This window comes from Rousettus aegyptiacus, unplaced genomic scaffold (assembly GCF_014176215.1).
Source record: "Rousettus aegyptiacus isolate mRouAeg1 unplaced genomic scaffold, mRouAeg1.p scaffold_m13_p_7, whole genome shotgun sequence".
In the NCBI taxonomy this organism is placed as follows: Eukaryota; Metazoa; Chordata; class Mammalia; order Chiroptera; family Pteropodidae; genus Rousettus; species Rousettus aegyptiacus.
The window spans coordinates 70,380,049-70,400,050 of NW_023416310.1; the positions used below are offsets into that span (position 1 = coordinate 70,380,049).

General features: G+C 62.5%; 1 protein-coding gene across 1 annotated transcript; it reads right to left on the bottom strand.

The window, feature by feature from the left end:
* Positions 1-9,434: 9,434 nt before the first annotated feature.
* On the bottom strand, positions 9,435-11,293 carry FOXL3 (forkhead box L3). The gene is made up of 3 exons (XM_016166089.2): positions 11,187-11,293; positions 10,670-10,838; positions 9,435-10,410 (listed from the first exon to the last, which is right to left on the bottom strand). The coding sequence occupies exons 1-3, from the start codon at positions 11,291-11,293 to the stop codon at positions 10,018-10,020; spliced, it is 669 nt and encodes a 222-aa protein (XP_016021575.2). The 3' UTR covers positions 9,435-10,017.
* Positions 11,294-20,002: the final 8,709 nt, after the last annotated feature.

The window sequence follows — 20,002 nt, forward strand, 5'->3', positions numbered from 1 at the left end:
TAAATGAGAGAGTGACCGCCGGGTGCTTAGGGGAGGCCTGGCTGTGCATACATCAGCTCTACGGGCGGACCCCTCCCCACCGCCCCCCACCCCACCCCAGCCCCATCATCCACTGCACCGACTTCATTTTAGGATGTTGCAAGACCCTGGACCCCAAACCTGGGCGCTGGTCAGCTTGCGGGGGCGGAGCCTGGGCTTCGGGGCGGGGCTTTGGGTCGTAGGGGCGTGAGTCGAAGGGGCGGGGCCTGGGCGGGGCCCGGATCCGCACTCTCAGGCCCAGCCTGGCCTCCCATCCCTGGCGCTCTGCTGCCACCTGGTGGCGCAGCGCGTGCCTGCACCCTCTGGGCCTCGCTGGTAGGAGGTGCAGGTGCGGTGCGCGGAAGGCCCATAGAGCCCAGGAGCTTTAGGCGCCCTGAGGCCCGGACGCTGGAGGTCTGTGGGAAGAGCGTGGGGATGAAGGGCTCAGCTTCTGCGCCTAGCGAGTCCCTGACATGTACATTGTTATCTGTGGTGCGGAATCACCTGCACTAGGGAGAGCAGTTCACCCACGAGCTGCACCCCTGGCTTCGCGGTTGGGGAAAATGAGGCTGGAGAGGCTGTGGTAGCGCTTCCGGGGGGCAGTCCTCTCCTGCGCTCGGTTAGCTACACTCGGGCACCGGCCGGGGAGAGCAGAGGCCAGGCCGGGGGCGGAGCTTGCGTGCTGGTGGTCAGGCGGATACACAGGAAACAAATGCCAAGAAATCCTAACGTAATTAATGCCCCACAACATTGCAGAGCATAATGCGACAGTGTCTCCCACAGCAGAACGGGCAGTTAAAAACAAGGTGAACAAGTCGGCAGTGACTTGGGTCCGTGCTCTGGGCCGCTGGCCTGGACAGGGGGGCATCTGAGTGGAGGTCATTCCCGGCCAGGGACAGTGGTGCAAAGGCCCTGGGCAGTAGTCAGGAGGTGGCCTGAGCCCAGCGAGTGGGAGAGAGGGGAGAGGAAGGAGAAAGTGGGGTGAGGGAGGAGACCCCAGACTCCCAGGGGCTGTGGTGCAGAGGTGAGCTTTGCTCTAGGGGCGTGAGAAGCGGGCAGAGTGGGATTCCCAGAGCCCCGCTCTGGCTGCAGGTGGGAGAGTGGCTGGAGCAGGCAGCAGGCAGGATCGTGTGGCGACTGGCCGGAGGGCTCAGGAGAGAAGGCTGGAGGAAGTCGCCGCGTCCTTTCGGCGTGAAGGCCGTAGGAGCTGCCGTGCGGCGAAGGCAAGGCAGGATCAAGGCCGACTGCCAGGTGTCAGGCCCAAATCGCACACAGGTGTGATGGGAACCCGGCCAGGTGACGTTTTTCACATGGCCACACTTCCCCAGCTGCGTGTCACGTTGCGTGTGCTATCTCGGTTACTTGGCACGGTGACCAGGGTGTTCCCTGCCTTATCTCACTTGATTGGCACAGCGGCCCGTGAGTCAGGGTCACGGCCCGTTTCAGGCACAAGGAAGCTGCGGCTCCGAGGCTGGCACGCTCGGCCTCTATGGCAGGGGTTTCGTCCGGCTCGGGGCGTGCGAGTGCGCAGCTTTAAAATGAGGACATGATCCACAGAACACAGACGTCGCTATTTAAAAGTGTACAAGTCGGGGATTTGGGGTACATCCACGAGGTTGAGCCTCCACCGCCACCAGCTAACCCCCAACGCCCCAGAGGCTCCCCCGCCCCCTGCGGGCTCTCCCTGTCCCGCCCCAGCCTGGCAACCACCGGGCTGCTCTCCGCCTCTGTGCGTTTGCCTGTTCTGGACAATTCATACAAACAGCCACACCCCGCGTGGCCTTTGTGACCGGCTCCTCTCACCGAGCACCGTTCCCAGGCGCGGCCGTGTTGCGGTGTGTGTGAGTGTGGCATTCTTTTTCACGCCTGGATGATGTCCGGTTGTGCAGATACGCGACTTTTCACTCATCCGTTGGTCCCTCGGTCGACTTTTGGGTTGTTTCCCGTTTCTGGCTATTGTGAGTTTTGCTGCCATGAGCATTTGTGTCCAGGTATCTGTTCAAGTCCCTGTGTTTATTCACAGAAGACACAATCATCTTTGTAGAAAATCTAATGGAAGCTACAGAAAAGCTGTTACTCCCAATGAGTGAGTCTAGCAAGGTCGCAGAATATAAGAGCAATATACAAAAATTAATTGTATTTCTGGACACTACCAACTAAGAATCAAAAATTGAAATTTAAAAACTATGATTTACAATAGCACCAAAAATAGGAACTTCTCATCAAGATGGGAGTTTTTCCGCAGTCGGTCTGTGGCTTTCACGCCGTCCCAACCATAATCTCGGCTGGTTTTCTGATGGAAACTCACAACTGATTCTGATGTATTCGGAATCGCAAAAGACCTCGGAGCGCCAAACAGCTTTGAAAAGGAACAGCGAGTTGCGTCTGCCGCTCCCCACTGTCCGTGTCCGTTACAGAGCGTGGGGGTCGACACCGTGTGGCGCCGGGGCCAGGACAGACGGACAGTCGACGGAGCCGGAGAGGGAGTTTGGGAACAGGCGCCCACACACGGACCATGGATGTCCCACAAGGACCTCTAGGCGGTCCCAGGGGTCTTCCAGGACGATGTGGGAGGAGCAAACACCCCCTCCTGACGCCACGTCCCAACTCAGTGTACAAGATGCAGCATACGGCTAAGCGTCAGATATGAAACTACGACACCTCCGCACAGAGGGCAGCATGGCATCTTTGGAACTCGGAGGAAGGAAAGAAATAGCCACGAGAATTTTGGAAAACTCAGACTTTACCAGACTAAAAATCCTCCTCATCAGTGTGTCGCTGATCCAATGAAGAGGCAAAAGACAGATTGGAAGAAAAAAATAGTAAAATGTGTAGCTGATGGAGAACTTTATCAGGAGTATATACAGAACTCCTACAGCCCAGGAATAAAACGACAGAAGCCCAACAAAGTGGGCAAAATACTGGTCTGCCCTCGGAAGGGACGGGCTGCCTAGGGGTGTATAAACATGCTGACCGTCGACACCTCCCCGACAAACGGGTGTCGTGAAGTTCTAGGACATGCGAGACCTCTCTGCGGAGAGAAAAAGTTCAGAACAGAGCATGGCTCGGGGCCGGGGTCGGGACGGGCGGGGGACTTTTGGAGTTACGTAGTGTTCTGTGTCTTCCCTGGCTTTGGGCCACAGGCCGATGCATTTATTGCAACTCACATAGGGCACACTCGAAATTCACCCATTTCACTCCAGGCGAATTTTACCTTTAAAACGTCCGTAACAAATACCAAACTGTAGTTTGGTATTTGTAGTATCCAGGGGTGACGTGCTCAGGGGTGTGTGCGGCTCACCTTGAACCCAGGGGCGTCAGGTGGGTCCATGACTGGGTGGAGGGCGTGACGTGACAGAGGAAATGCAGCCAGCTCGTAACAATCCAGAGTTTCCGAGGGGAGGAGGGGGGGGGGCGCTCTTTTAATAATGAATAAAATGTTAAGGGGAGATGCCCAGGAATGAGAATAGTCAGGACTGGCCTTGGATGGACGGCAGATTTTTAACCAGCCACTATACGTGCCATTAGGTAATGGAAGAGACTCGAAGGGGGAGGGGGGAGGGGAGATATCCTCAGACTGAGACAGAGATTTTCTTTCACGGAAAGAACGACTTAGCATGTGACTCAGGAGGAAGGAAACCGGCCCCAGAAGGAAAGAGTGACAGGTCGGAAGGAAACAGCCTGCGCTTGGAAAACTACTCAGGTGCTTCCTGTGGGGACGGGGGAGAGGGCCGGGGGCGTCAGGGTTACGGGAAGGACGGAGCTGGAGCCAGTCTGAGCCTTAATCGCAGACGGCGCTGGGGGCCAGGCTCTGAGGACACGCGTGGGTCACTTCCTTATGAGTCCCCCCATTGAGCACGCATCGTGTGGAGAGCCTAGCCACACAGGTGATTGGAAATGTCATTTTTCTGTCCCTTACGAAGTCGAAAACGCAAGTAGGGGAGTCTTTGCGAAGGTGTGTGTCTGTGAGGCGTGGGCAACGCACGTCGTGGTTCCAGCACTGGCAGTGGACCTGGACTTGCGGGGGCCCCGGGGCCCCAGCTCACGTCCCCCGTTATCCTCTGCACAGGTTGAAACGCACCCACCTTCTCCTCGGTGGGCCGACCTGGGCTCGGGGCCGCTGAGCCCATGTGGCTCCTGTGTGTGACAGGAGAAAAGGACCTATCCCTTCGGGGGCTTTCTCCAGGGGGCAGGAGATTCCCACGTTTAACGACGCTCCAGAATCGGACACTTGCTGCATGTGCGACCCTGTCCCAAATCACACCTCAGGCCGCGACGGGAGGCGGCTGACATCCGCTTTGACCCACCGCCTGCCCCTCAGCTGCACGGCCACTCCGTGAGGCGGGCTCTCCGTGGGGACCCCGGGACCCTCACCCCCGACCTGCCACAGGAGACAGGATCGCGCAGGTGCCACTGCTGGGCGCACACAGTTCTTGGTGCAGAAAGGGCTGGAAAGGTGTTTGCGTTGAGGAGTGTGTCTCACTCGAGCGACCCACCGCACTGCTGAGGTCCCAGAGACCCCACCCACCCGGCTGCCCCGCCTCCCAAAGATGGCTGCCACCTGGGGGGGGACACACCTCACCCCCGCAGGAACACACCTGCAGAACCTACGCTCTGCACACGCACACGCGTGTGCTCCTGCCGCTCACGCAGTCGATGCACACTCAGCCGGAGCTCACAGAGGCCCGCGCCACACACGTGCGCACACGGCGCCGAGCTCGCCGGCTCACTCTCAGGCACCCCGCGCTGGGCCAGCAGTCCAGGGCAGGCCTTCCAGGTGCCCCCGGAGGGGTTGGACCTGTGTCCTTGGTGGGTAGCGGGCTGTACCCGGACCCCGAACAGCCCAGGCTCCCACCCCAGGCTGGGGCACGGCTTCCTGTGCCCCCCCCACCACTGTGCGGGCTGCGTGGTCCAGCATGTTTGTCACTGTGCCAAAGGCACCTGTACCTACAGGGGAGGCGCCATCGGGGGCCTGGCCGCTGCCTGCGGTCGCCCTGACGGGTCACCCATGTGAGCTGAGCGCCTGCTGTGCCTTGGGCCCTGAGCGGCCGGAACGGGGGCTCGACACACATACACTCCCGGGGATGCACGATCACGTGACTCGTCGCAGGGATGGACGTGACGCCCCTCGCAGCCCGAGCCCAGCGGCCCCCGCGAGTGTTTGAAGAGCGAGCGGTCCACACGCCTCCCTCTTCTGGCCCCCAACTCAGGGGCAAACAGCATGGTGTCTGCAGAACCAGCCCGCGAGTCTGGTCCCGGTCCCAGCTGAGAGCTGAGCGGGTTTGGAGGGCGAGGCGGCTCCTGAGAACGCGCGTCGCGTGAGTTCCAGGCGTGGGGGGCGCAGAGGGCGCCTATGGGGCGCGAGGGCACGGGGCCCAGCGTGCTGACAGGGGGCACGGGGGCGGCTGCGTGACGTGCAGGCGGGTCGCCGTCACACGGGCGACGCCTCCTCAGGCGCCTGCATCCCACACGAGCTGGGCCAAGTTCAAACGCGCCCGCTCCGTTTCCTTAGTTGCTAACGGTGGCGGCGCAGCGCGCGGCCTCCGCGCGTTAGAAACCTCCGTGCAGGTGCGTCAGGCTCAGCGCAGGTGCGTCGGCCTCAGCGCAGTGGTCGCAGCTGCGGCACGCGGCACGCAGCGGGGCATCCGCGAGCACCCCGCGCCTTCGCTCCCAGGAGCGGGTGTGAGAACTACGAAGCCGCGGACGAGGCCGTTCGCACATGATGCGGCTGGGATTTTTCACGGGACGAACACGTGACTCGCAAATGTTTATGGGTTGTTAATCTGGCTTAGTGCACAAATTACAGGTGCAGACCTGCGCTCTGCCCCTCCTGGTCCCTCTTGGAGTGACGACTGCCAGGGCCGTGCAGGGGCTGACCCCCCGGAGACTGGGAGTGTGGGCCCTGCAAAAGGCAGCTGGGGGCATTCGGCTGCGTGGGGGTCACGGCCTCGTTCCGTCCCCGGATTCGGAGTCCCCGATGCTCAGGGATCAGATGGCAGCCACAGCAGGTGGGCAGAATGGCTCTGGGGTCTGCGTCCATTTGACCTGCAGGCTGGCAGGCGTGACCACCCTTGGCGGCCACCAGGACGCCTCAGCAGTGACCGCTCTGCGAGGCCTCTCGGAGCCTGCGCCTCGTCTCCGTGTCTGCCCCACCCCAGCGCACAGGGGGCTGGGGCTGGCGGGAAGAGGCGGGAAGAGAAACGCCCGCATTCCGACACCGCATGGAGCACCGGCTAGAAGGCGCAGGCGCGCTGGGCCTGGGAGCGAGGACGGCTGCGCGCCACCTCGCGCCTGCGCCTGTGTCGTGGGTCCCGAAACTCAGTTTCTCGAGCACAGGATGGGGCAGGTTGGGGAGAAGGCGTGGGACAAGGGCAGGAGCTGTGTGGTGTGTGTGCACAAGTAAGTCAGCTGTCGTGGAGGTCACATTAACCAAGGTAAAGTGCCCAGAATATGGGAGGTGATGATCCTGCAGAACGTCCACGCATCGGGAAAAAAGCGACAAACTGATACAGATGCACCAGGTGAATTTCAAAGGCTAAAGAAATGAGGTGTTTGGCCTGGACTTGGGGGCTGAGAGAGCAGACTGGGGTCTTCCCAGGCACTTCTCCCGTTCTGCACCTTCCCCCAGACACACTGGCCTTCTGGTCTATTCTGCAAGCCCCGCCCCTCCCCCCCCCACCACAGGGTTCCCGCTGGCTCCCCCACCACCCAAATGCCCTCTCCTCTAGGCATGGCGGCCCCCGCCCATCCTGGGAGGGCCCAGCCGACTACACTCTGAGCTCGTCGTTGCCCCCACCCAGACTGAGCCCGTCTCAACGCCCCGCGCAGGCTTGCTTCCAGCCGTATGGGGGCGCGCACCTCCGTTTGCGCAGGGGCCGCTCCGGCGCTTGCGGCTGGAACACAGTCACGGCCTCTGGTTCACAGCTGCGCCCCAGCGGCTGGCGTGGGGCTCGAGTGAACGAACAGCCCCCAGATCTGCTCAATAAGGAGAGGAAGGACTCCTAGGTCTTTCTTCGCTGCTGCCCAGGGGGAGACCAGGGGCCAGGGCGGCAGCTAGGTGTACAAGGAGGTGTCGGACCACAGGCACCGTCAGCCTCCCTGGGAAGACTCGCTGCGCTGGCAGGAGCGGGGCGTCATCCGAGGCACACCGAGGCCGGTGTGCATTCGAGGGCCGCCCATGCGCAGTTCTGAATTTTGTCCCTGGAGGGCGCCCCCGGCTCAGACCGGCTGTGTGAGGAGGCTCTCCCCATAGGAGGGTCTCCCCCACAGCCTCGGGAGGCCTGGGAGAAGGGTCCTCGGTTTGGACGCCACCAAGCCCAGGAACTTTGCTGTGCACGGTGGCACTTCGCACACCCCCCACCCACCCTCCCCCGACTCGAACGCGGCAGGCGGCGCCTCCCCACCTCGTTAATGGGAACCTGGTGATCCGTAACTGTGCGTGGCAGACATCTGCTCGGGGTAACGTGGCGGGAACGCACGCGTCGGTGATCAATCAGCGGATTTGCAAGAGAGGCATGCGGCATCTAATTATAATTGCAATGCGCGAGCCTGCGCCGTGGCGGCGACATTTGAATAGGTCAGAGCCAGCCCTCACCCCGCCGTGTTGCTTGGTATTAAATGCCACTCACACGAAGGGCTGCGAGCTTTTCTGAAGTCGCAGGATATCAGACGCTAGCAAATTGAAAATGTCCCTTCGCTTTTAAAACATGATTGATATCCTTTGCAAAACAAATGTTACACCTTGTAGTGCACAGATCTCGCCGCTGGTGACACTCCTCTGCTCATGCAGCCAGGGGGCGTCTACTGGGGTGGGGGTGGGTGGGGGGTGGGGAGAGGTGCCCGTCAAAGCCCGTCCCCTTCCAAGGCTGTTCTCCCTGTCCTGGGCTGGGGCCTCCAGAGATTGTCTATTTAGGGTAAAGGGTTTTTCTGTCCTTACTCGGGCTCCAGGCAACAGAGAGAAACAGGAATACAGCGAGAACCCAAAAGATAAAATGCAAATTTTATTTGTTCACTTGGTAGCAGAAAAATATATCTTCAGATACTATCGACGCCACACATTATGGCTAGTGCCACCTGCATCGTGTCACCGTCTAAGTTATATCTAGCATAATTTAAAATGACGCTTTTAGCACAACTGACAAAAGGGTATAAATAAGGAGCGCAGACAGACACACGACACACACCTACGATGCACACACGCACGTGTGCACACGCGTTCCCAGCCGGGACGAGCCACAGCACGGAGGACATGTCCTCAGCCTATCCCTGGAGCTGCACGCCTGCATCCTGGGCCGCATGCCCTGCCCCGCAGGTCCCCATCTGTAAAATGGGGATCGGAGTCCCAGGTCCCACCTCCCAGGGGCGCTGTGCGGATAGCCGGCATCCGGGACTCAGCACCAAGCCTGGCCAGCAGAGTTCTGGCAGCTGTCATCTGTGAAGGAGAGGTGTCCTCTCGGTCACTGGCCTTCGTCCTGCTTTTAGGAGGGCCATTGGAGGCATGGCTCCTCTCCTTTTGTGAGCCTGGCGGGCGTCTCATTGGCAGAGGCTGCCGGTGGCAGGGCCTGGCCAGGCCGAAGGGCGCTGGTGGGCGGGGAGCGGGCCGGTCACCAGTGGGCATCTCCACTGCGGGGGCCAGGCGTTCACAGCATTCTCGGGATCAGCCGTCTCCCCCTGTGTCAAACAACTACAGGAGACCGCGGTCTGTACTTACAGGTGGAGGGAGGAATCAGTGCCCTCAGAAAACGTCAGGTCTTCTGGGTCAGAAATGAAGCCACGTCCTAGCCCGTCTTTTCCGTGACCCGCCTCGCTCGGCTGCCTGCCTGCCCGCACTCCCAGCTCGTTTTCCAGAGTTTGACAAAGCAAGACTACAAATCACCAGTGGACAGAGTTGGCCTCCCTGGGTGTGTTTTTGCCGGTTACAAAATTAGCCAGTCATTGTCACCTAGTGAATCAGACTAGGTGTAATCCTTACTGATGTTCAAATTAAGTCACGGAAAGCAATTAACTCTGCAAAATTGGGCTGGTGAAAAATGATAAGATTGGTCAAATAGTTTCACTGTGCATAATTGTTTTGTTGTCGTTGTTGTTAAATGCCAGTCCCTACACAGTAATTAAATGATTTACATTTCAAATGGAGTGGACCCACCTCCAGTGGCACACTTCCTGAGTGTGCACCTCACGGCCCAGTGGGGTTTGCCAACCGCCGACTGTGGAATGTCCGCTTTCTCTGGAGACCAACCGGATGCAACCTGCCCCGACGGGACCTGACCCCCCTCAGAGGAAAAGTGAGCTTTGCCCCGTGTTATCCAGATTCGAACCCTGTGTCTCTCCCTCCCTCCTGCCCTTCCTTCTTTCCTTCCTTCCTTCCTTCATGTATAAAAAAGTGCATAGAATTTCTTAAACAATCACCAGTATTTTCTTCTCGGAGCACAAGATGCATTGGTCACTTCCAATCACACCACCATCACAGGGACACAGTCAAAACCTTGGGGCACCATTCATGGGGTCAGAGAGTATTTGACTTCGGCATTTGTGCTTTTTTTTATTACTTCGATCTCTAAGGAGATACTCACGGTGTCAGTCACTGTCACCGTCAGGTTCTGGGGTACGGTGGTCTATGAAGCAAATGCTCAAAAACCAGTCATGGAATGTTACCTCGACTCTAAGTGGACGGGCCCGGAGCCTGTGTTCTTATGCCTCGGGCAGAATTCCTCCGTAACTCTAGAGCAAACCTTTAAGTCAAACAGGAATCCCGTGGGTTTTCCTGCAAGGAAACTTTTTTTTTCCCCCTTGAAAGGATGAAGCCCCAGCAGCACCATGAAGACCTGTCTGAAGACAGCTTCTCTCCCAGGCAGGTGTCCGCACTGAGCCTGAGTCTGTGGACGTGGTTAGATGTTGACAAAACCTCCCTTCTTGGCCAGAGGTGAGGCTGAAATCACCCAGGAGACCCCAGACGGATTGGGTGCCCCCCACCCCCATGCAAACAGCCTCAGCCCCCTCTCACATTGTCCAAAAGTGGAGGCTCATTTGCTGGGCCTCCTGCAGCTGAGGGGGCGGCCTGAGCCCCGGAAAGGGGTCAGGGGAGGAGAGGATGTAGTCGATGCTGAATTTGATGTCCTTGTGCGTGTCCTTCTCCAAGGCCGCGGGGCTAGCGGGGGTCGGTGGCTCCGGGGGAAGGCCCGGGGCCGCGGGGGCCCCGGCGGGCTCCGGCTGGCCCGCGGGCCCCTGGGCCGCCCTGGCGCCCGCCCCTCTCGGCCGCTCGCGCTGGGGGCCACGCCGCCGGCGCCGGCGCCGGAAGTTGCCGTTCTCGAAGAGGTCCAGCAGCGACTCGCAGCCGCCCGCGAACGTCCAGTAATTGCCCTTGCCCTTCTCGTGGCCCTCAGTTCGAGGCACCTGTGTGAGAAACAGGGGCTCAGTGGGGCTGGCTCCCGGGGCGCCCCCAACTCCGCCTCTGGGCTCGCTCAGGAAGTGGGGTAAGCAGGGGACAGGACCCTGTCCTGGGGGTGGCGAGGGGGAGGACGCCCAGTTTGCTAAGAATAAACTTCCGAGCAGCTGCCGCTGGGACGCCCCTCCCCCCAGCAGGGACGACTTGGCCCAGGTGTCGCGGACCCCAGGAGGCTCGGGGGCGCGCTCGCGGGGGCGGGGCGCTCACCTTGACGAAGCAGCTGTTGAGGGACAGGTTGTGGCGGACGGAGTTCTGCCAGGCGCGCTGGTTGGCGCGGTAGTAGGGGAACCTGCGCATGATGAAGTCGTAGATGCCGGACAGGGTCACGCGGCCCGCCGGGCTCTGCTGGATGGCCATGGCGATGAGCGCGATGTAGCTGCGGACAGGGCGCGTCAGGCCGCGCCGCGCGGAGGGGGCACCGCCCAGAGCCGCCCGCGGGACGTCCCCGGCCAGCCCTCCCCGCGCGCGGGCCCCGCCACAGGTGTAGGGCGAGGAGAGCACGGAGGGGTGCTCGGGTGAGTGACCCCGGAGCCCCCGCTCCCGGCTCCATCCCGCACCCCAGAAGCTCTCGCCTGCCCTTGGGGATCCCCTCAGGGAGGCAGAGAGCCCCTTCTCCCACTACCTGTGTGGACCTAAGTGTCCCCTCTCTGAACCCCACACGAGAAAAGAAAGCCTCCCTCGTCCCAGGCAGGTCCTGGTCCTCCGAGTCGCCTGCGGAGGTCACCTGTACGCGGGCCGCGTGAGCCGCTTCTCCTCGTCGGAGCTGCCTGCCGGGTAGTCGTCGGCGTCGTAATTGAAGCAGTTGTAGGGGTACTGCGAGCTGTCGAACATCGCGGCGTGGGGGCCACCACCGCAGCTGTCGCCTCCTCCACGCCGCCCGCCGGCTCGCAGGTCTGCCGGTGTGTGCAGAGGTCTTCGCGGGAGCGGACCAGCAGCGTCTGCACTGCGGGGAGCTCTCTGCCCCAGCTGGGAACCTGGGCTGCTGGGGTCCCCCCGCCCGCCCCCACCCTGTCTCTGGCATCCAATCCCGGTGCGGGGGAGGCCCCAGCCACTGGTTAAGCGCGCAGGGGCGCGGAGCGGGGCTCTCGGTGACCCTCCGACCGGCTGCGGGAGGAGGGAGGAGGGAGCAGCGCGCTGGGTGGTCCGACGAGCGGGGCGCCCCCGCCTCCCCCGCCCGCCTGGGGCGCCTCGCCTCGCTCCGTGCGCGGGCCGCGGAGTTGCGAGTTCCGGACAGAGCTCCTGCTCGCGCGCACCTTGGGCAGCCGCCGGTCGGTGCGCCTCGGGTGCGCGCGGAGACGCGGAGGTTCTTCGCGTGCACCTAGATTCCCGGAGTGACTCGGGGCTGCCAGAACCGAGCCGAGAACCGGGCCACAGACGGGCCAGGCTGCCGCCCCTCCTTCTCCGGGCTCGGCCCGGCCTGTTTCACCCCAGAGCTCCCTGGTCCAGGCGGGGCGTGCGGGTCCGGTGGGGGTGTCCAGGCCTGGACCAGGGCCCGACTAGGGCCCGACCAGGGTCAGCACTTCCTCCCGCGCCCCGTGTGGCCGCAGCAATCCCCGGCCCAGCCACACGCCTCGGTCAGGGGCCCGGGCCGGGCTCAGCCGTGTCCGGTCCGCTCTGGGCTGGAGCCCCTGCTTCCAGGCAGCCAGGACGCCGGTCACTGGTCCCTTCTAGCGCCTGACGTTGGGAGGCGCAAGCAGAAGAGAAACAGGGCTTTCAGGACGTTCTAGGATACAGAAGTGAGGCGGGATCGGGGGGGGGGGGGGTCGCTTCACAGTGGCTGTGCCACCAAAAGGTGTTTATTTCCATGGATGACCTGCAGAATTATGCTCGCGAGCCTAGCGGGTGAGTCTGTGGGAGGCCAGGAAGTCTGGATAGACTCCTCCAGAGTCTTCCCGCGGAGCAGCACCTTCCACTCTGAAAGACCTGTGCTCAGTCCAGCCAGCCCCGGGGGAGGGGCTGCCACTGCCCTTGGTGCAGGAGGGTGGGTGGGCGGGCCTGGCTTGGCAGGGTTCACCAGGTCCCCCCGAAACAGCAGGCTGCCGTGCAGTGGCCCCTTCTGCTTTGGCCCTGGGGCTGCCTGGCTTCCGTCTTCCATCTGAGCCACACTCGGGCTCAGGCACATTCAGTGGCCCCCTGTCGTCCTATCAGGTGTTAAAATTAGAAGTGCTGGAATGCAGGAACAGAAAACGGCACAGCTCCTCTGCAAAACAGTTGGCCATTTCTTAAAAAACTGAGCATTCGCTATCGGCCGACCCGCCAGCCATGCCCCTGGGCCCTTGACCCAGAGCAAGTCACACAAACCGCTGGGCGCACACAGTCCAGCAGCACCCTTCGTCAGATCCCTGACCTGGGACAGGCCCAGATGTCCCTCCACAGGGAGGTGGCTGACCCGGCTGTAGTCCGTCCACACCACGAGACACTGGTCAGCCACGCATCAACCCCGGGGAACCGCCGACTGCGTGAGAGACGCCGGTCTCGAAAGGTTACGTGTGCGTGACGCGTGGCTGTGGTGGCATTGTCGGAATGACGGGTGGCGAAGTGGAGCGCACGGGCGTGGCCGGGGATTTAAAGGCAGCGGCAGGAGCGGAGTGCTCGCCGCCGCGAGAGGCGACGTGAGGGGCCCTCACAGCGCCCGCTGCCTCGAGTCCATGTCGTCGCGTGACCATCGGGGAAGCTGGGTGACAAAGGGTGCATGGAGCTCTGCATTTCATTCCCTAAAACTGCATGGACCTACACGTACCCTAAAATTAAGTGTTTAATTAAAAAAAAAAATCTCATAGTGGTTTTGGGGACCCTGTCTCCCTGCCCCTTCATATTGTGGGTGCAGAAGCTGAACCCCGACAATACCAAGGCTGAGGGAACACACTTCCTAGCAGAGCAGTGTGGGTAGGAGCCCCGAGTAGGCCAGCGTCATAGGGACGGAACCCCGCCCCTCCCCTCAGTGTGGGGCCTTCTTTGCCGTTGGCGACACCCACAGCCTCCCACCCGCTGTGTCCTTCCGAGAGCCTAGGTCCCAGGAGCCCCACGGCCAGGCAGAAGCAGAGGGCGGAGAGGTGGCAGGAGCTGGCGGAGCTCCAGGCCTGCCCCGTCCCCACCAGGATCGGTGACTGTGTGCAGCTGGCTTAAAACAAGGGCGGTGATCCCTGACAGACATACCGTGACAGCTGCTCCTTCACCCAGCCCTCCGGCCCCAGCCCTCCGGCCCGTGGTGCGTGCCTCCCGGCCGAGCACGCCGACCCTGAAGGCCGGGGAATTCGAGTTGCTGCTGCCCGGAGCCTCCGGCTCTGAGCTCTCTGGGCGAAGTCACCCCTGGGACCCAGGCTGTGCCCCACACGTGCCGCACTTTGCGCGTCCTGTGTGTGCCGATCCAGCCTCTGGAAGCGGCCCCTTCCCCTGTGAAGGCCGCAGGCGAGCCCCTCGGAGGGACAGGTGGGTGGTCCTGGACCACACAGCTGGCCCATCGGAGCCCGGCGGGGGGCCAGCTCCAAGTTCAGAGCTCTCGTTCCCACGCCCCGGGGCTGGTGGGGAACTGTGGCTGGAGGCCCCTTTGCTTGGGATGGGAATTTGGTCCCCAGACCCAGGATGCGCTTTGTCACCTGCCACCCCCGCCCCGTGCGATCCTGCCACTCGTGTAAAGGCGTGGACACGTGGGTGATGAGGAGAGTCTGCTCTGCTGGAGGCGGCGTGTGGGCGCCGGCCGCGTGGTCCTCCAGTGTCCTCAGCCTCCGACCATGCCCGGGGGGCCTGGTCCTTTACTCCTGGGGCCTCGGGCCTGGGAGGCGCCTGGGTCACCTGCCAGCTGCTTTGAAGCCTAGCAGTAGGGAACTCAGCAGTGACAGAAGCCAGCACAGAGGATGACAAAGCCCCTGGAGCAGGCAGCTCCGCGTCGGCCTGCTGCACGCAACGTCACCGTCACCGCATAGCTCTCAGCTGGATCCCGGCGTGAGCGTGGTGCCCAGCAGTCCAGGAGACCTTTCGATCACCCATCGTGTGCCCGCGCTGCTCCAAGCCCTCACGTGCAGGGCCTCCCTCGATGCATCAGGGTTTGCAGCAAGTACCTGGCAAAGTCAGGGTGCAAAGCAGACTTCTGCTTCTCTTCCAAAGGGATCCGGAAGCAGTGGTGACCTCTGGGAGAGAACCGGCCGCAGAGGTTTAGTGTGTGTAAGGACAGTGTGTCTCTTGTGGACTCACATCGGTTTCCGTGATACTTTCTATTGCCATGTGACCCGTTGCCACAGACTCAGTGGCTGAGCCCGCTGCCCACGTGGTAGCTCCATGCCTCATCGGAGGTCAGGCCCTGCACACGGAGCACGCCGCCATGGCCACAGCAGCGCCACCGGGGATCTGCACTGTCACCACCGCCTGCGAGTCGTCAGGGAGCTCGGGCTGCAGGCGAGGCACTCAGACCCAGGGGGCAGTCTTCTCCGGGAGAGACGGCCCAGCCTCGCTCACCTGCAGCCGGTGCTGCCACAGCTGTCTGGCAGGGGAGAGGCAGGGGGTGGGAGTGGGCTGGGGGCGGCAGCAGGGCAATGTGCACAGCAGGCTCTTCCCGCGGACCCCCCTGGACGGCAGGAGATTGAGGGAACAGGTGAAGGTCTGGGAGCTGCCTGCAAGCCAAGCCCGGGGGAGGGGGGCTGCAGCAGCTGCCCAGCGAGGCTGCATTGCAGGGGGAGGGTGGGGAGGGGGGAGGGGAGGAGCTTTAGAAGCATCACAGAAAGAAACTTTAGAAACGGATGGTGGCACAAACGGCCCTAGGTGCCCACTCGTCTAACTGACTAGAAGATGGAGGAACTCGGTCAGGTAGAAAACCTTCCTAATGAGTTCTGGTTTCTGAGAGTTCCGAAACGTGTACTTGACTCACTTCTAAAAATAACCGATTCATTAATTTGGGGCCCGGAAGTGAAAAGGAAGGCTTCTCTGTCCTTAAACCGGTAACAGTGACAGTACCAGCAGCAAACCCGGGCAGCAGCGTGCTAAGACTGTCGCGTGCCGACTCAGTCACTTTTCAGGACAGTCCCACGAATCAGGTCCTACTGTGTCACTGCTCCTGGCCCAGTTGGGGTCACTGCTGTCCTTCGGCTGATCATTGCAGCCAGGGGGTTACAGTTCTCTCGCTGGAAATGCTGGGTCTGGTGCCCAGGGGGAGGTTGGCCCTGCGGGAGCCCCAGGCCTGAAGCTGGCAAGGGGCGACTCCCTCCAGAGGCGGCAAGAGTCCATGAACAGGAAAGGCTGCCTCCCAGGGGAGCTGGCGCGGGAAGCGTATTGCAGAGTGTGCTCGAAGGGGGACAAACTGCCCTGTAATTTGCTCATAGCATGGACCCGTGCAGTAGCTCAGTAGAAACGAGGATACTCACGACGTGGAACTGCAGCCAGACTGGCCGTCCAGCGAGCTGTCCAGCGAGCTGACCCGTGAGCTTCGCGCAGCTGTGACTCGATGGGGCGTCTTGGCGGCTAACGTGAGTGTAGGCACAGTCTGTTTTGCCCTGTATGGTGCATAGCTAACCACTCCGAGCTCAGCGCCTTAAACCAACAGCAAACGCTGTCTCGCGGGGTTTCCGAGAGTCTGGAACTGGGGTGTGGCTTCCCTGGGTGGCTCCGGCTCAGGGTCTCCCAGGGCATTGGCTGCGGCTGCGTCGCCCCGAAGGCTCAGCTGGGGCTGGAAGGGGCCTCGGGCCTGGCGTGTTGGTGAGGGTGGCTGGCTGGGGCCTCGGAGACCCCATAAGGGCCCCTCCACTGAGCCGCGCATGGCGGGACAGCTGAGGGAGGCAGAGGCCCAGGGCCTGTGGGACCGAGTCGGACAGGGACATGCCATCGCAGATGTGTGTTCTGTTTGTCGCGTTGGTGGGGCGTGGGGCTCACAAAGGCATGGCTACCAGGAGGAGCAGGGCACTGGGGGGCCCGCGTGGGGTCGCTGCTGCACGCGGAGCAGAAGGGGTCCCCGACTCCAGCAGGGGACCCCTCAGAAGGGCCGCAGCACCACGGCAAGAGAGGATGACGGGGCATGGCCCCGTGGCCTGCGCCCGGTTCAGGGCCTGGGTGGAAGGGTGCCTCGGGGGAACGCGGCAGGTTCGGCACCTGGACGAGTGGAGGTCAGCGGGGCGCGGCCCGAGCGGAGCTGCTCCCCGGCCGTGCGGGGTGAGTGCCTGGCACGCTGGGTGCCGTGCCGCCGGCACTGGGTGTGCCGTGGCAGGCAGCACACTTCACAGCGCTGCCCGTCTGGTGGGAAGCTGATGCTGACCAGGTCATCTCGGCAACGCGGCATCTGAAACGCACGCGGAGTGCTCCACGAGAGAGCCTGCCCCGCGACCCGGCCGGGGCCCAGGAACGCCCTCCACAAGCCAAACGCGCTCGAAGTGGGAATTCACAACATAACGCTGGCACAGGGCACAGGGCGCCAGGGTGGAAGCCGTGCAGAGGCCTGGCAGCATCAGCAGTGGCGCTTCTAAAAGCTTCTAGAAGCTTCAGTGGCTCCCGCCACCTTCCAGATGAATCCCACACTTGTTCCTCTGTTGAGGAGTGTCTGTAAATGTTCACTGGTGTCCAGAACTTGTCACACTCATCGAAAACGCCCCATTCGTTCAGGAGGTGGTCTGGAGTGCCCAGCACTGGGGCAGGTCCCGGCAGGACGGTGGAGAGTGACACTCAGGCCCCCGCCCCGGACACAGGACGGGCCGGCCTGGCGGGAGCCGGGCGCTGGCAGGGGCTTGCCAACGGCCTGCCTGGCTGGGCGCCCGTCTGCCAGGCAGTGGGGGGTGGGCCTTTAGGTCCCCTCCGCTGCTAACACCGGGGCCACCTGCCCTGAGGAGCTAGGGGTGGACCGAGGGCTTCCTGCTTTGGGGAGGCGGGTCTCGCTTTTCCCAGGTTGTCCTCTAGAGGGGGCTCAGGGACTGGACACGGGCAGCATCCCCAGTGCAGGCCTCGCGGGGCCCTCCCCAGGACACCGGGAACCTCCCGTCCTGGGACCCACGGGACCTTGGGCGGAGCTGGCTAACTGGATCCCCCCCCCCCCCGGCAATCGCTGGGCCACCCCCGACCTGGGCTGAGGCGCTGGTGTGCACCACAGGACCCCACCCCTCAGCAGCTGGTGGTGCGGGCCCCTCCCCAGGTCTCTTCAACGGCCCCTCCCCACTGTCCCCACAGAGCCACGCGGCCAGGACCTCTCCCCACCCCGTGAGTTAGGATAGACACTGCACCCCGCCACCCACAAACCCATTCCTTGCAAATGCAGCTCAGAGAGGAGTCAGGATGTTGCTTTGGTGCATGTGGGGACCCAGCCACACGAGAAGGCACACGCAGGGGCCTTCTCTCCACAGGCCTACGGTCTCCCCTGTCCACTAACTGGACCCCCTGCCACCCCGCCCCCAGGCTAAGGCCTCTGAGGCCTCTGCTCACCTGCTTCCTTTTGGGGTACAGTGACATGCGGAGGGCAGTTTTCCATGGTAACTCGGGAGCCACTTAGGTGAGGCAGCGCGCCCAGGAGGGTGGCCTGGGAGCCTTGCAGAGGCACCTGGCCCCTCCCCATACATGGGCTCGGACTTTGGGGACCCTAGGAATCTATACAGTCAACTTGCTTCCAGGTGACTGAGGCAGGTATATCTGGGGAGCCACCAGGGAGGTGGATGGGGGGCTGGGAAATGGGGTGTGCCCACCCTCTCGCATTCCTGCACCCCTTCACGCCTTCACACGCTTCGTCCCCTGTGGCCCACGGGGCAGGCGTCATTCCCAGGGGACATGCCTGTTCATTTACAGACCTTAATTCAGGAAGTGGCCTTGGCCGGGTGCCACCCCCCATCTTCCTCTTGATTCTCCTAAACGGGATCCCAGGCTGAATGCGGACTTTTCCTCCCGTTTTGAGGTTTAAGTCCCTTTTGAATTCTTACCCACGCTCCTCCTGGGCCCCTCTGGCAAAATGCTGCCCTGCTAGCGGCCGCGGCCGGCTGCTCCCCTCCGCTGGGAACGCAGCCTGGCTCCCGGAGGGGTTAATGGGAAGCCCTTTCCCCTCGCTAGTTCCCGGCCCCCCAGCCCGTCTGGTGCCCTCGTCCGGGACCTTTCCTCTGCTGCGCGTGCGCGGGACGGCCGGGCTTGCGCCGTCTGTGCGCGCAGTGGCTGCAGCTGCTCTTGATAGACGTTAAGGATTTGATCTGACCGAGGACAGACAGAGGGGTCCGGGGTGGCGGGACCGTAGCCATCCAGAGGTCAGGCACGTGGGTCCCAAGGGCCACCCACTCCGGGGTTGAACTCAGGAAGAGCCGTTTCTGCAGTCTGAGCCTCGGCGTAGAAAGCTGTGAACGGCTGGGCTCCCCCTGCACGGCGACTGGGCAGGGAGGGCAAGGGGGAGCTGCAAAGCCGTGGACTCCGCACTGGGCGCGGGGTGGCCCTGACGGGGGCTTGGGGCTGACCCCGCCCCCGGCCTGACCCCGCCCCCAGCCGGAGGCCCCGTTGCTCACCCTCAGCCCGGCCGGCAGCTTTGTCTGCAGTTTGGATTTTCATCAGTTTGACACAAATGAACTAGGTTTAGGAAGTTTCAAACAACACCACCAACCAGGTCGTGATGGCTGGCAGACCCCCACTGCTTCCTGCCCGCTCCCCACCCCCTGCCGCTGCAGCAAAGCCCCCTGGAGGGGCTGGTGAACCAGGCCAGGGTGGAGTTGGCTCTCGGGGAGCAGGCGGGCTGGTCAGATGGGCTGAGCCAGTGTGAGCGCTGGGCGGGAAGACGGGGTGAAACAGGCTTTGGGGGCCCCTTTGCCATGTCACCCCATCCACTTCCTTTGGAGACTCTCAGGGACCTGATGCTCACGTCTGCCTGGCCGTACCTTACCTGAACCCAGTCCAGCAGGCCTCGGGGACCTGGGACAGGCCCCCGCACCCAGCTGTGCCATTTCAGGACCTAAACCGATGTGCGGGCAGAGTGACGTACTCTCCCGAGCCTCAGTTTCCCTATCTGTCAAATGAGGAAAATAAAGGTGACCTTGCAGTCTAGCTCTAGAGACCAGAAACAGCCTGCGGTGGCAGGTGGGGACGCGCTCTCTGCTCCGGGGACTCCAGTGCTGAGAACACTGGGGCTCACACCCTGCACCCCCACATGGGAGACACCTCAGCGACCTCCCAGGCTCGCTGGGGCTGGATGTCAAGCTGCTGGCCAGCGACCGGCAGGTGGGGGAGGCTTTCAGGTGGGGCTGGGAGCACTTGGGCCACCTGTGGCTCAGGAAAGCTCCTGCCCTTCCCGCAGCCAACACTGTCCCCACTCGGCCTGGAGGGAGCCGGTGTGTCCCCAGGATGCCACCCACGGTGGCTGGCCTGTGGCTCGGGGAATCTCCATCCACTCTCAGAGTCCACGGCACCAGGAGCCGGCCGGTGGGCTAGCGCCCTCCCCACGCCCACCCTTCGCCTTTGGAGCGACCTCGGGCCTCATTGCCACCCCTGCTTCCCACCCCACGTGCCCTGCCACCCCAGCACCCTGAAAGCTGGGGCCTCCTCCCCACGCCCAGCATCAGGACCCGCTTTTTGGAGGGTGGGTGGGTAGACAGCTGAGCACAAGGC